Here is a 15,317-nt window from a genome sequence, read left to right on the forward strand (position 1 = left end):
GGGCAAAACAGATCAACATAAAAATTTACCTAAACCTTTGCTAGGTAGAGAGAGGAGGCCCACCTGGCCACACATCTGAATAATAACTATAAGTGGTTTTCTTTTTATTGCATGTATTTATTGGGGGAATACATGAGCCACAGCATTTGTGTGGAGGTCAGAAGACAGCTTGCAGGAGTCAGTGGTCTCCTTCTACCATGTCAATCCCAGGGTTTGAACTCAGGTCATTAGTGCCTTAATCCATGGAGCCATCTCACTGACCTCAAATGATTGTTTTCTTAAAATATCCAAGTCCAAATTAAATGTACAAATGCAACTTAGGCATATGAATACCATGTGTAACAACATGGGAACAGGGAACACAGAAGATCCAGATGGTGATAAAAATAAAAGGTGCAAGTATCGTCCACAGAGCAACAACTAGAATGAAAAACTCAGAGACATCACTAAAAACCCGTGGAGGCGTTAATGTAAAATGTTTTAAAATACTTAATTCAGGAAGGATAAGACAGCTGATCAGGTAATGGCTCCTGCCAACAAAACTGGCAATCTAAGTTCACTGCCTGGGACTCCAATGGTGAAAGGAGAGAACTGTTTCCCAACTTGTCCTCTGACCTCCACACATCCTCTGTGGCATGCATTCGCCCACACGCATACATGTGCTGCATACAACATAAGTAAATAAAAGGTTTGAGATTTCCTAAAATTAAAATAGAAAATGTGGCAAATAAGAAAGGATAGAGGGGACAGTAAATGGCAAGAAAGAATAAACATAAACAAATTTGGGGTGGAGAGATGAGTCAGTGGGCAAGGTGCTTGCCACATAAAGATTAGAACCTAAGGACTTCAGAGCAAAAATTCCCCATAGTGGATGGGCAATTCAACAAGAAGATATGACAGGGAGACCTTGAGAGATTACCAGACTCAGTATCACATCTATAAATGACAACAATTATAGTACCCATTCAGTTGGGAATGTTGAGAAATGAGTGAATGGTTTAAGCCGTGTAGAGTTTTTACAGTCATGGTTGACATATTACATGTGCTCTGTGAGTGTTGAGATTGGGGCAAAGCTTCAAACTCCTATGTGACCTTGCATCGCCCCTTCTAGGGTGAGGCTGTACAGGCCGCTTCATGATAAGGTGTAAACATGGTGTACCAGAAGGTATAAAGTATGCCTCTGTGCATACTCGGAGACCCAGGACAGAGATGTGGAAGCCATGAGACTGCCTGCATCACTGGACCAAGGCATGAGGTCAAGGAAACTAGAGTCAGGAAGGGTGCGGCCACCAAGTGGGGTTTGGACCTCTTTCCCTGGTCACAAACTCAAGAATAATGACTGGTGGCCTTACCTGACTACTCCAGAACACCTACACCCGTTTCCCACAGTTATGAGGAAAACAGTAGAGAGGCTCCAGAGAGGCTGGGAACACATGGAGGCCAGTTCCTGGGAGAGCTGAGCCAGCTTTGGCAAAGAGGGTGTGAGGAATGAGCAGGTTTCTAGAATCATCGCAGGGTCTCTCTCCCAGGCTTTGCTCGTTCTTCCTCTCCTTCCCTTACCTGCCACTGCCACCCTTCCTCTGTAGTGGCTGCCTCTCTTTGTGAGGACTGATCCCTTGTATTGGAGACCCTCCCTCTGATTTTGGATTGTTGGACTACCAGCTTCACTTACAAGAAACCGAGCAACTAGGAGAGGTATAGATGCTTGCTCAGGGTCATACAACTGGTTAGCAGCAAGGACAGGGTTTCAGTATGGGCCCTGGCTTTAAGTTCACTGTAATTTACTGTTTGGAATCCAGATTGATCATATTCAATACACACTAAATCACCAGGGATCTTTGAGTGCTTCTTTTTGCCTACAGGTAAAGCCTCTGAACTCTGGTTCTGTATTCCTATGAGTAAAAACTTTGGGAACATTGTTTTTACTATATGTCCATGTTAATCTATAAATATTTTATATGTTGTACTCTTATAGTCTGTGAATCAGAATGAAGTCAGATATGATTTAAATCTCTGTGTGTGTGTGTGTGTGTGTGTGTGTATGTGTGTTTGTGTGTGACAGATACAAATGGGGTCTCTGAGGGCAAGAGAGATGGCTCACTACCCAGTCTTGTTTCTCTGCATTTACAATGGGCAGTTCATAGCCACGTGTAACTCCAGTTCCAGTGCCTTTTTCTGACCTCCATGGTCAGCAGGCATGTGCACTCGCGCATGCACGTGTGCACATACACACGCACATGCACACGAGAGCGTGCACACAAATGGATGCATATGCATGTGCACATATGTATATACATACAGACAAACACAAATACACATAAAAATAAAATAAATCTTTAAATTTAAAAAGTAAATGGGGTCCCTGACTTTTTCCCGGGGGTGAGCCTGCTAGTGCTGCTGAGGTTTGTGTAATGCCTGTCTAGGAACAGCTGGCCTGATAGATGAAATAGGATTCCTGGACCTGAACAGAGTGTCCTACTAAGCCCTCCACAGATTTCTTTCTGCAATCCGCAGAGCAGTGTCAAGAAACTGCTCTGTAACATGGGCCACACTTGTTTTCAACTCCACATCTATACCCACATCCCCTGTTGTTACCCTCCTCACCTAGACAAATCTTCTGTGTTGGTGAGCAAACCCAGAGCATGTTTAAAGTCTTGCTTACTTACCCTAGATCTGAGCATTTGTGACAGTCCTCTTGCCTCTGAATTGTGACATCCTTGAATCAGCACTACACCTTAATGCTTAGTATGCTTCATCCTGCTGAATACCTTCCACTGATATTGTTGTTATCTGCTTTGTAGCAGAGGGTAATGGGTTTCAGAAAGTTAAAATAATTTCTCCAAAGTCATGCAGTGGGTGGTAGAGTCAGGATTCAAACCCAGAACTGACTCCAGAGTCTCTACTCTGAGCACTAAGCTGTGTGAAACAGAAGTACTGTCTTACACACACACTGTTGTTGTTGCTTTCCAGCACCTAGCACACCTATATGTGTGCCCCACTTTGAAGTATTTTTGGTGAGGTTTTCTTTTTCTTTTCTTTTTGTTTTTTTGAGACAGGGTTTCTCTGTAGCTTTGGAGGCTGTCCTGGAGCTTACTCTGTAGACCAGGCTGGCCTCAAACTCACAGAGATCCACCTGCCTCTGTCTCCCGAGTGCTGGGATTAAAGGTGTGAGCCTCCACTGCCTGGCTTATGATGAAATGTTAAGCAAATGGTTGAGTGAATAGCTATTTGAATGAATGAATGGATGGATGGGTGAGTTAATTATCTAGGCCAACCTCAAGAAGAAAGTCTGCAGTGAAGGAAAAGGGACCTCCACTCATGTCAGCCCCTGGTGATGCTGAGTATATTGGTGCTTGTATGTATAGAGTCCAGCATGGACTCTTAGACATTGTCACCAGGTTTTGACCTCTCTAGCTCTCGGTTTGGCTGTACTCTGTGCTGTCTAGGCAACTCCAGACTCAACCAACTAACAGCTCCAGTGGGAAGAACAGGTATTTGGTGGTTCTTGGTCCAAGCAAGCTTGGGCAGTGGGCCTGACTTGGACCCCACTTCCAGGGGCTGGAAGGGGCAATATAGTTAAGTCTGGCTTCCACTCCCCAAAACCGCTGTGTGTGTGTGTGTGTGTGTGTGTGTGTGTGTGTGTGTGTGTGTCTGCGCACACCATGGGAGCAGAGATGGTGCTAGGGAACAGGAACCGAGCGATGTGGAAATGGGTATCAGTAATGTGACTATCGAGGGTTCAATCTGTCTCTTGCAGGACCTGGTGGACTGGCAAAAGCCTCTGCTGTGGCAGGTGGGCCACTTGGGAGAGAAATACGATGAGTGGGTTCACCAGCCAGTGGCCAGGCCCATCCGCCTCTTCCACTCTGACCTCATCGAGGCTTTCTCCAAGACTGTCTGGTGAGTGCCGTGTGGGCTCTATGATGGGCCTCTCTGCTGGTAACACCAGTCAGACATAGAAGGGGAGGGAACAGTTCAGTTCCTCCTTAAAATAAAGGGAATACTGTAAATTCGCGGGGAGCATGGGGCAGGCTGTAGCTATAATCAATTCCTGCACATGGTTTCATCTACATCTGGGTGACACCCTACCATGTGCCTGTGCCTGCTCTTTTCCAGACTCCTGTGTAGGGTTAGAAGCCTTTAATGCACGTGTCACAATTTGTCCTGTAATTAATTCCCCTGTCACAAGAGGACAGTGTCTATATAGCTGTCCAGAGTCAGTAACCATGGCACCCCATAATTCTTTTCTGCCCATGACTATTCTCAAGAGACAGGGACAGGCTAGGTGATGGTGTCCGCACCTTTAATCCCAGCCCTGGGGAGGCAGAGGCAGAGGCAGAGAGGCAGAGGCAAGTGGATCTCTGTGAGTTTGAAGCCAGCCTGGTCTACAGAGCGAGTTCCAGAATAGCCAGGAACAGAGAAACACTGTCTCAGAAAAAAAAAAAAAAAAAAAAAAAAAAAAAAACAGAGAGAGAGAGAAAAGGAGGGAAGGAGGGAGGGAGAGAGAAGGAGGGAGAGAGGGAGGGAGGAGGAGGGAGTGGGAGAGGGATGCAGAGAGACGAAGAGACAGAGAGACACACAGAGATGGAGGGAGGGGAGGGGAGATAGACTCGCAGCTTCTCTCTTCTTTCCCCTGCTCCTTACACCATTGTGCCTTTGGCCAAGGCTGTTCACACACTTTCTGCATGTGCTTTGGTATCGCCTTGTTCCCTCTGTAGTTAAAATGAGAAGGTGGGCCCTACTGTCCCTTCCCTTCCATGCAAATCTCTCTCTCACCCTGGGCTCTCCTGCAGGTATAGTGTCCCCATCATCTGGGTGCCCCTGGTGCTGTACCTCAGCTGGTCCTACTACCGAACCCTCAGTCAGGACAACATCCGGCTCTTCGCATCATTCACAACAGGTAACGGCAACAAACTGGCTTCTTTCTGACTCGTCCCTGTGGGTCTCAAGGGCAGGAAACAGTGTTCTCCATAGTCTTGAGGTTCTATGAGTATAGGAAATCCCATCATAAGCCAGGCAGTGGTGGCTCACACCTTTAATCCCAGCACTCGGGAGACAGAGGCAGGTGGATCTCTGTGAGTTTGAGGCCAGCCTGGTCTACAGAGTAAGCTCCAGGACAGCCTCCAAAGCTACAGAGAAACCCTGTCTCAAAAAAACCAAAAGAAAAGAAAAAGAAAACCACACCAAAAATACTTCAAAGTGGGGCTTAGCATAGAAAAAACAATTGTCCTCCCCAACCCCATGAATACAAAGTGAGCAATAAATGAACAGAAACTAAACAAAATCTTATCACCAAATGTCACAGCAACAAAAAAAAAGCAGAAGAAGGGACCTTCTCACTGAGATTAAGAACAGAGAATGTGCTAGGTGTGGCACTCCCCTCCCCCTGGGAGGTAGAGACAGGAAGATCATTACAAATTGGGTCTATCCTTATATACATTAGCAGGTCCAAGGCAGCCAGAGCCGCACAGTAAGGCTCTATCTCAATTCAAATAACAGAGAATGTACAACCTAGAATTCCTCATTGAGAGACTAAATGGAGACCAGGCATGGTGGTGTACACGTGTAATCCTGTCACTTCAAGAACAAAGACAAGGGAATTACTTACTGTAAAGATGAAGGCCAGCCTCATCTACCATAGCTTGTTCAAGACTAGCCAAGGCTAACTGGGCTAACCAGGTCTACATAATAAGTCTCTATCTCAAAAGGCGATAGATGGATGGATGGATGGATGGAATCACTATGTCAGGTGTGCAGATGAGTCTTATGTTCACACCACAGGTTGGAGGAGAACTTGTGAGAAAGATATGCAAGCACCACAGATAGTCTTCAAAGCTAAGGATCACATGACAGAAGTTGACCCTGGCAGTGACACCTGATTCCGCTCTACTTAGTGTGCAGCATATGCCAGACCACGTACTCTCCCAGGACTCCATGTACTTTCTCAGCAGCCCCATAGGAAAGGCACTTGCTTTCCCCTCTTAGGGTAGAGAAAACAGTTAATATAGAAGGTATACATGTGTCAAAACATCACATAGTACATGGTTACATGTGTGCAATGTTATCTTCCAGGTGTTTTGTTTGTTTGTTTTTGGGATGCGGGACTGGGAGACAACAAGCATGAGTACCTGAGTTTGATCCCAGCATCTATATAAACATCCAGGCTTGGTGGTGAGCACTTGTGATCTCCCAGCTCTGAAGACAGAGACAGATGGGTCCCCAGGCATCACTGGCCAGCCATTCTAACTTAATTGGCCAGCCTCAAGTTCCAGCAAGAGAACCTGTCTCACAGAACAAAGTGGATGGCTCTTGAGGAGAAACAACACCCAAGATTGTCCTCTGGAGTGTACATGCATGCATACATACCTGCAGACAGCTGTGCATTCACACACACACACACACACACACACACACACACACACACACACACACACAAACACACCAAGTAAAGCCTGGGAAAGGCAAACTACTCATCCAAGGTCATATGGCCAAGGATGTGGACACTAACTGCCCCCAGCTTACAGTCAGGGAACAGGAGACAGAGAATATGACATGGGCTATTATCCAAAGAACATGCAGAACTAAGTTTCTCAGAATGGCCACTCTGCTATCTTGGCCCACTGACTCTGCTTGCTTTACTCTCCAGGAACATGCCCCTTCTCTTGCCCAGGTAATCTACCTGGCACCTTAGGGTATTGTCTGGGGGTATTGCTTCCCTCGCCAGATCAGTTTGTTCCTGACATGCATCAGACAGTTTCCTTCTCCACACACAGGCTTTTCTTCCTTCTACAGCCTCTGAGGACAGCAACTCAAGGGCCTTCCACAGAACTGGGACCCTCAGTTTATCTGCCTCACTCAAGGTGGGGTGGGGGATGAGCATGCTGTGGAAAGTGCCCCCTCAGCCCAGCCCAGAGCCCAGAGGGTTACCGTGCAAGTCCCACCAACCACAGTTACCCTTTTCGGCCCACGCTGAATAGCTCAGGCACAGCACCGGGCTTGTTGCTCAGAGGCCTGTTCACTGAATCGCCCACTGTCTGCCCAGCACTCCCCTAACAATTACCAACAGTAGCAGGGCCGCCAGGGCTGGAGGCCAGAGGGGGAAGGGGACTCTAAGCTTTGGCCCAGGTCCCTCTGCTGGATTCCTCCAGAGATACCACTCAGTACCAGCTCTGGCCGGATGGGCAGACTGGATGATGCTGGGGTGAGGAGGCGGGTGGAAACTTGACCTATAGGAGAGGGCTATTCTCCATGGCAGTGACAGTGATTTGAGGGCTCCACAGCACCTCAGGCCTCTGCAGACAGCTAAAATGTGCCTGCGTGATAAAGGTCCAGTGTGGCAGGCTGGTAAGCCTGTGGCCACAATGCCAGATGAGAGACACATTGCCTCATGCATTCCTCACCCTGCAGATCACCATGCAAGGCACAAGTCACAGGCAGAGCGGGTGAGAACTCACAAGACAAGGCCAAGCGACACTCACTGGGGTCGCACTGCAGCCGCTGAACAAATTCTGCCCTGGAACAAATAAAGGCCTCAGAGCCAGAGTGCCAGAAAGTAGTGCAGCCCAAGGGAGACAGCAGCTTTCGGGAAGGAATGGAGCATAAGGGATCAAATTGTAGCTGCATCTCATGTTCGCTCCCAGGTGAAGGATAATTCCAAGGCACCTAGAAATTCACTTGGAGCCATTTGTCAAGATGAGATATGGCCTGACTCTGGCCAAAAACCTAGTGGTCACTTCTGCTTCCCACCTGCCCAGGATGTCTCCCTTTCACAGCACTCCCTCTCCCCGTGGCCATTGGTCCTGGGCCTGCCTACAGTGTACCGATCATCTGAGCCCTTTGGAGGCACCTCTCAAAGCTGCCTCCCTAAGCCTGGTCCACACAGAGGGTGACACAGGTCAAATTTAATCCAAGCACAAACATCCAGTTTTCTCCACCATTTCTCTCCTGATAAGTTCCTGTGAGCCTGCTGTGTTAAGCACTCGACACATAAAGAAGACTTTACTCATAAAGAAACTCATCTGCCAGCTGGGGGCAAAGTATGCAATGATACCACACAGGACCTAGTGCTTCAGGGTGATACTAAAGGACATAGCAAGGTTCACTAGCCAGCCAGAAGAGGATGAAGACAAATGTCAGAGCCTTGTGGACTGGATCCCCAGGGACAAGAAAAACAGGGACTCCAGGGACAAGAGCATCCGTAAATTTCTATGTGTAGAGCCAGGCAGTGGTGGCGCATGCCTTTAATCCCAGAACTTGGGCGGCAGGGGCAGGCAGATCTCAGTGAATTTGAGGCCAGCCTGGTCTACAAAGTGAGTTCCAGGACACCAGGACTGTTACACAGAGAAACCTGTCTCAAAAAAAAAAAAAAAAAAAAAAAAAGCATGTGCAGGAGAAGATGGCTCAGCACACATAAGGAGCATCTAGTGGTTTGATTTGGCCCCTGTGCAGGTGACATGTCTGGAAGATCAAGACTTGAGGGACATGGAATGTTGTGTTTGGGGGGGACTTGACTTTGTTTAAAGGCCCTGAGGTATCACATTAACAAGGAATAGAAGCAGGAGTGGAGGCCTGATACTGTCCTGGAGGCTAATAGGCAGTAAGGTAGTGGGATTCAAATCAGTGACCTGGGGTTGGAGAGATGGTGCAGCAGTAAAGAGTATATACTGCTTTTGCAGAAGACTTGAGTTCAACTCCCAGCACCGGTGCCAGGCAGCTGATGACCTTTCTGTAATTCCAGCTCCAGGAAATCAGACACCTCTAGTCTTCTAAACACACACACACACACACACACACACACACACACACACACACACACACACACACACACATCTAGAAAGAAAAATGGTGAATTGAGATGGATGGAAAGATAAACAAATGGATTTAAGTTACAGATTGGGCATGGTGGCACAAGAGGCTTTCAAGAAAAACAAGTATATATTCTTCCTCACATGCCATTGCTTTAGCCATGTGCCTATGGGGAGGATATCTTAATAATAAGTAAGCAAACAAACAAATGCAAATGGAGATGAGATTCATATATTATAAAACCAACCATTTTAACTTGAATAGCACAGTGGCCTTTAGTACAGATGCCTTCTGTATCCAGTTCCAAGCCCTCCCATCATCTCAGAAGGAAACTCAGCCCAGAGAAGCAGTTGCTCCCATTCTCCATCCTCCTCCATCCTCCTCCCCACAGTGACCTCCACTCTGCTTTCTGTGTCCGCAAATGTGCTAGTTCTGAACTTTCATGTAAATGGAATCAGGCACTCAGTGGCCCTCTCCTCTGGCTTCTTTCACTTTGCCAAAGAGATCTGAAGTGGGTGGAAGTGACAGGTCGTGGTAACTAAGGCAGATAGCATGTGGGCATCCACAGAGGGGAAACCCCAATGAGTGGCCTGGAGGGGCGGGGCCCAAAGAAAAAGGAAGGTAATTCGCTTCTTTTGGGAAGGGTTAGCTCAGGGGTCCTTTGTACGCCATGTGGCGGGCGATACATGGTGGCAAGTGGCCGGCCAAAGGTGAAGGTACAGATCTGGGGGTTGCCAACCTGTGGTTAAAATCAGTTGTCAAGCAGAGTTTGCAGAGACAGAGGCACAGCTTCTGCAGCAGAGCCTCAGAAGGGACATCCAGTCCCATCTCTTGAGTAATGCTGGGCACACAACTCAGAATCTGCTGAAAACCATTGAGCTATATATCCTTATGTAGATAATGTATTGCTACAATTATATATAGAGAGAGGGGGGTAGGGGGTGAAGGGTACTCTCATTGTGTAGCCCAAACTGGTTTTGAGCTAAGGATCCTTTTGCCTCAGCCTCCCAGTTACTGGAATTGCAGGCATGCACCACTATATGCTCAGTTTAAGAATTACGTCTTGATAAGGCTATTAAGAAAAAAGAAAGTATATCTAAACCAGTAGCTTGTGAAGAAGGGGATGTGTAAGTTTTTCTTATTACTGTGACAAAATGCCTGACAAAAGCAACTTGAAGGAAGGGTTTGGTTTGGCTTGCAGTTTGAACCTAGTCCATCAGGGCTGGGAAGCCTGGGTGGCAGAGCTTGAATCAGCTGGCTATAGCAGACCCACAGTCGGGGAGCCGTGAGAAAAGAGTGATTCTGCTCAGCTCACTTCTGCCTCTTTATTTAAGTCCAGGACCCCAGTCCAGGAGACGCTGTGACCTACTTCAGAATAGCTCTTCCCTGTTCAGTTTAAATGTTTCTGGAAAGACCCTCACAGAAACACACAGAGATGTGTTTCCATGGAGATGTTAAATCCAGTCAAGTTGACGATGAAAATTAATCACCACAAAGGGTAAAGCCAAGAAGATGAGATGGAAATGCAAAAAAACTAGACAGGAGCAGAAGGGACTAGAGGTGAAGTCTCCTAGAGATTAAAAATGAAAGCAGGAAGAACTGCAAGGTGTCAACAAAGGGCTGGATCTCGAGGACTTGACCTTGAAGACACCTGCACAGCCCTCCCACCTCCATCCAGGATGGTCATTTTCCTCAGATACCATGATTTCAAGTCTGTTGACATTTCTGCTTTTAGGTTTTCCTGTCCTCCCTGCCCATCCACTCCCATCCACATGGTCCCCAATTGTTCATTCCTTCTATCAGTGACTGCTGGCTCTTTCAAGATGGTCTCCTTCCCCTGCCCCATGCCAGTGTGTCACCCTTCTAAGAAGAGATCCAGCTCTCAGACAGAGCTGTGCCCCCTACAGTCCCCATTAGGACTAACTACTGGCTCTCTGACCAGTAGCCTCGTCACTCTAGTAAAGAACCTTTCCTAAGCCCACAACAGATCCTCACAGCCTCCTTCCCACTTTACCACAGGGCTTTCAGTGTGGCCTACCTGTAGCTAGTAGGCAGAGGGCAACAACACCCAAATCAGCCTGGTTGAGGCAAAGACTCTAGCACCACCAGCGAGTGTGCATGGCATTCACCAACCCCAAGCATCTCTCTGTTTCTGCTGCAGATTATTCAGTGGCGGTGCCCAAGTCCATGTTTGCAGGCCTCTTTGTTTTAGGCATGCTCTTCTGGACCCTTGTGGAGTACCTCATCCACCGTTTTCTGTTCCATATGAAGCCCCCCAGCGACAGCCATTACCTCATTATGCTGCACTTTGTCATGCATGGCCAACACCACAAGGTGAGCAGTGTGGGTCCCGCTCCAGGCCCCAGCACATGCAGCCAACTCCATGAAGCCTTGCAGCTATTGCCAGCTCCCAGGAGTCTTCCTGAGAATCCAGCTCTGGGCTTGGAGTGATGGACACCAAGGATGTTTGAGACTTCTCAGAGGGGTGACTGGGTTGGACATTCTAATCTGAGCCAGGTAGGGACAATGTGAGAATGATATGTACATACTCTGGTGTCACGCACACATCATAATTATTAACAGTAGATTCCTTGCATCACCCAAATTCATCGTCATCTTTAATGCTTACAACTTGTTCATTCAACTAGTAATGGTCTCTGAATACTCCAGGTATTGTCCTAGATTTCAGCGAACAAAACAGGCAAAAATCCTTGCCCCGTAAAGGTATCTTCTGAAGACAGTGCTCCTGTGCTCCTATTCCACAGTGGAAACTGAAGCTTGGGGAGACTAAAGAACTGAGTAGCCCTCTCTCTTCCTTTGAGGGTCAAGAGCCAAAGGCTTAGGCTCTGATTCTCTGGCTCACTGTAAACCTTCTTCAAAAAAAGCTTCCAATTGAGAAATTAGGAGGGAAGCATCATATTTGACTTTTAGGATCCTCTCACCAGAGAATGTATTAACCCAGGTTTTTGATGTGTGGCTCCCCCATAAACATCAATGCTCAGTCTCCAGAAAGCCCCTCTATCAAAGGGGCTCCTGTCTAGTAGCTAATAAGTTACAGAACTTAAATGGTCTCAGGAGCATGGTGTGTCTTTGGACAGTTTGTCAGGTTCCATCCTGGCTAGGAAATAAGGAGAAGGACACTTTCTCTGGGTTTTTCAGCTATGAAGACACCGAGCCTTTCCAGGACAGGTCGCTACCCCCTCATTGGAACATCTGGCTGCTCCACTGCATGAATAATGTCTTCACTTTGACATACTGTGACCACAAATAGGCTACCGGCCTTTGTTTGCCTGCCTCTGATACCCACACTTCTCTGTCCCCAGGCACCCTTTGATGGCTCCCGCCTGGTCTTCCCCCCAGTGCCAGCCTCTTTGGTGATTGCCTTCTTCTATGTGTTCCTGCGGCTCATCCTGCCTGAGGCCGTGGCAGGCATCATCTTTGCAGGGGGTCTCCTGGGCTATGTCCTCTATGACATGACCCATTACTACCTGCACTTTGGCTCACCGCACAAGGGCTCATACCTGTACAACATGAAGGCCCACCATGTCAAGCATCACTTCGAATACCAGAAATCAGGTAAGGCTGGGCCTGCCAGCCTTTATTTTTTTGTTTTTTGATTTATTTGGCACATTCAGCACCAACTAAAAGCCAGGCTCTATTCAGGGAATGCCATATACAAAGTGCTCAGACAGTGATAATTGTCATAAAGAAAATAAAGTAAGAAAACATTGGGCTAGGTGTGGTAGTGTACCCTTTTAAACTCAGCACTCTGGAGACTGAAGCAAGTAGGTCTCTATGAGTTTGAGTTTGAGGCCAGCCTGTTCTACATAGGGAGTTCCAGGCTAGCCAAAGCTATATCATAAGATTGCCTCAAAAAAAATAAAAAATAAAAAATAGAATAAAGAACGTTTCATGATATATTTAACCAGCATAACCAGAGTATTACCATCTTAACTTGTAATTAACATAAAAAATTAATGAGCTGTCTTAAATCCCCTTTTACTGTCAATTTTGTACTGAGAGAACATCTTAATTCATATGCTAAATTTTTATCACAAATAAAATCTGTAGTTAAAAAGACAGATTCACAGATATAATTTGCTCCAAATATACTTGAGTTATCCAGTAACTGAGTCAAATATATGTTCTCATATCAAAACTTAATTTGAATTGAATGAAATGAGAAGTCAGTTCCTCTGAAGTTCTAGCCACGTTCCCAGCACTCAGCAGCCAAGTGACTACCATGCTGGCAGGTAGAGCTCTAGATAAGGTGATTCAAGGAACAAGTCACTGCAGCTGTCATTGGAGCTGAGACCCAAATGAAAAGCAGACAGGGGCTGATGTCTGGGGCATGGGCATATTCCAGGAGCAGCACCCTGAGGCAGGAATGAACTTAACCCAGCAAGGACGAGGGGGAAGCTGAAGGAGGGCACTATGGGGGACACAGTGGGGCCAGGCTCACCCAGGAGTTTGGGGTGAGACCCAGGTAGTTGGCCCTTGGGAAGACCACGAGCGGGACAGATGTTGAAATCTTCCCTAGCTCTATTCTTTCTGTTCTTCTGTCCACCCCTCATCTTCTACCCTGTTTGTCTCCCTCTGCAGGGTTTGGCATCAGCACTAAATTGTGGGATTACTTTTTCCACACCCTCATACCAGAGGAATCCCACCCGAAGATGCAGTGACAACCCCTAGACCCTCTCTTCTACCCTCAGTCTAGCTCTGGCCCCTGCACCCTGTCCTACCCCCGCCTCCATCCAGACCCTGCTGAGATCAGGTTTGCCAGGCAGGATGGGCTCTGTCTAGCCCTGGGGCTTGGTGGAGATCTTAAGGCAGGACTTCCCTTCTGGCTTACTGTGTGAGGACAGCATCCTCTTGACAGCCAAGTGGCCCTTGGGGACTGGCTCATTCTCAGAAAATTAGACCTCCCCATTGGCACTCCTGCCTAAGCTTCAGCCCTCAGTACTGATTCAGGGTCCAGACAATGGTCCCAAGGGGCATGACGGAAACTGACCCCACCTGTGCCTTAGAATCCTGGGTCCCTGGGAGCTCCCACATGCAGTAAAGGGACCAGTGTCACAGCAGAAGCATGGTGTGCAGGCCTGTGACCACATCTTACTCTCCTGCCCTTTTTTGAAAGAGTTTGATGGTTCAGAAGTGAATGAAGGGCTATCCCAAGAAGAGACAGCACGATGCCTCTCACAGGCCACTCCAAGACCCCAGCTTAGCCACTCTGGACCCTGCCAACCACAGATAGCAGCTGTGCTACCAGCTGCCTCCGTGGAAGTAATCTGGCACTTGTCTACCTGGGTAGAAAGTCTGAGGCTGGCTGGCATCCTTTGCAATGCTGCCAAGAGCTCTGACCCTTGTCTTTGAGAATTACCAGCTGCTTTCTCCATCTCTCCTCTGCCCCCAAAACCACAAAACTGCCCCTCAAAGGGGGCTGAAGAGGTCTCTGCATCGGTAAGAGTCCCACCCCAGCCTTAGCCATTCTTGGCTCTCCACCTATACAGGTGGATGCCTGCCCCAACTCAGGACCCTCCCAGCAGTGCCTCCTGAAGCCAAGAAGGGGCTTTCATGTGGTGCCTTATCACTTTCCCCTCCCTGAGATCGTTCTTCCTTGTAACCAGAGCCCTCACTGCTTCTGAAGTCTTATTTATAAATTACATAAATATTCTTAATCTGACCCCAAATGAAGTAGCTGGTCAGATGGCCCTTTCTAATCCTATATGTTGAGCTTATGTAAGAAAAAAAAATCATCTTGCCTTCCTTTTTGTTCCTTTCTTACCCACAAGCCATTACTACTTGAAACTAGTCAAAAGACTAAAGAGAAGCAGTGTGACTGGTCCTGTGATTTGTACTGTTTACGGTGAAGCTATCTAGAGATTTTGAGATAAATATACAAACTGTGGTTGTGAAATAAAGATGTAAATAAATTGTATATTTTGAAAAATAAAACATTGAGAAGAAACCAACAAAGACCCATTGGCATTTGTGTATGGTGACTGGACCCCATCATGACTGGGAAGGAGGAATGATCTAGAAGGAAGATGTTATTAATTACACTGAGCAGGCTGTATAAAGTTGCTGGAGAATGGAATAATAAAAAGTTGACTGGAAGGCCAGGTATTGTAGCACACATCTTCAACCCTAGCAGAGGCAGAAGCAGGCAGATATCTGGGTTTGAGGCCAGCCTGGTCTAGAGAGTAAGTTCCAGGATAGCCAGGGCTACAGAGCAAGTTCCAAGACAGCTAGGGCTGCACAGACCTTTTCTCAAAAACAAACAACAAAAAAAGCTGACTGATTCTTACCCTCTTTCTTGGATTTTCTTCTTTTATTACATTTATTAGTTTTGTATACATATGTGCCTGCATACCACGATGAGCATGTGGAGGTCAGAGGACAATTTGCAGGAGTCAGTTTTCTCTTTCTACCATCTGGGTCCTGTTCTGGGGCATCCACCAGAGAGGACTACTTAGCCAGCAGCTACACTGGGTGTTCAGGATCCCAGGGTA

General features: G+C 47.2%; 1 protein-coding gene across 1 annotated transcript in view; it reads left to right on the forward strand.

Annotated features, from left to right (window-relative positions):
* Fa2h (fatty acid 2-hydroxylase) overlaps nucleotides 1-14,781 on the forward strand; it is a 53,017-nt gene extending 38,236 nt beyond the window's left edge. The window contains exons 3-7 of the mRNA XM_051201764.1: nucleotides 3,758-3,900; nucleotides 4,794-4,900; nucleotides 10,967-11,139; nucleotides 12,129-12,381; nucleotides 13,408-14,781. Coding sequence (XP_051057721.1) covers nucleotides 3,758-3,900; nucleotides 4,794-4,900; nucleotides 10,967-11,139; nucleotides 12,129-12,381; nucleotides 13,408-13,487 — 756 coding nt within the window. The 3' untranslated portion in view covers nucleotides 13,488-14,781. The remainder of the gene's footprint in view (nucleotides 1-3,757; nucleotides 3,901-4,793; nucleotides 4,901-10,966; nucleotides 11,140-12,128; nucleotides 12,382-13,407) is intronic.
* Nucleotides 14,782-15,317: the final 536 nt, after the last annotated feature.

Source organism: Phodopus roborovskii, unplaced genomic scaffold (genome assembly GCF_943737965.1).
Source record: "Phodopus roborovskii unplaced genomic scaffold, PHOROB, whole genome shotgun sequence".
Taxonomy (NCBI): Eukaryota; Metazoa; Chordata; class Mammalia; order Rodentia; family Cricetidae; genus Phodopus; species Phodopus roborovskii.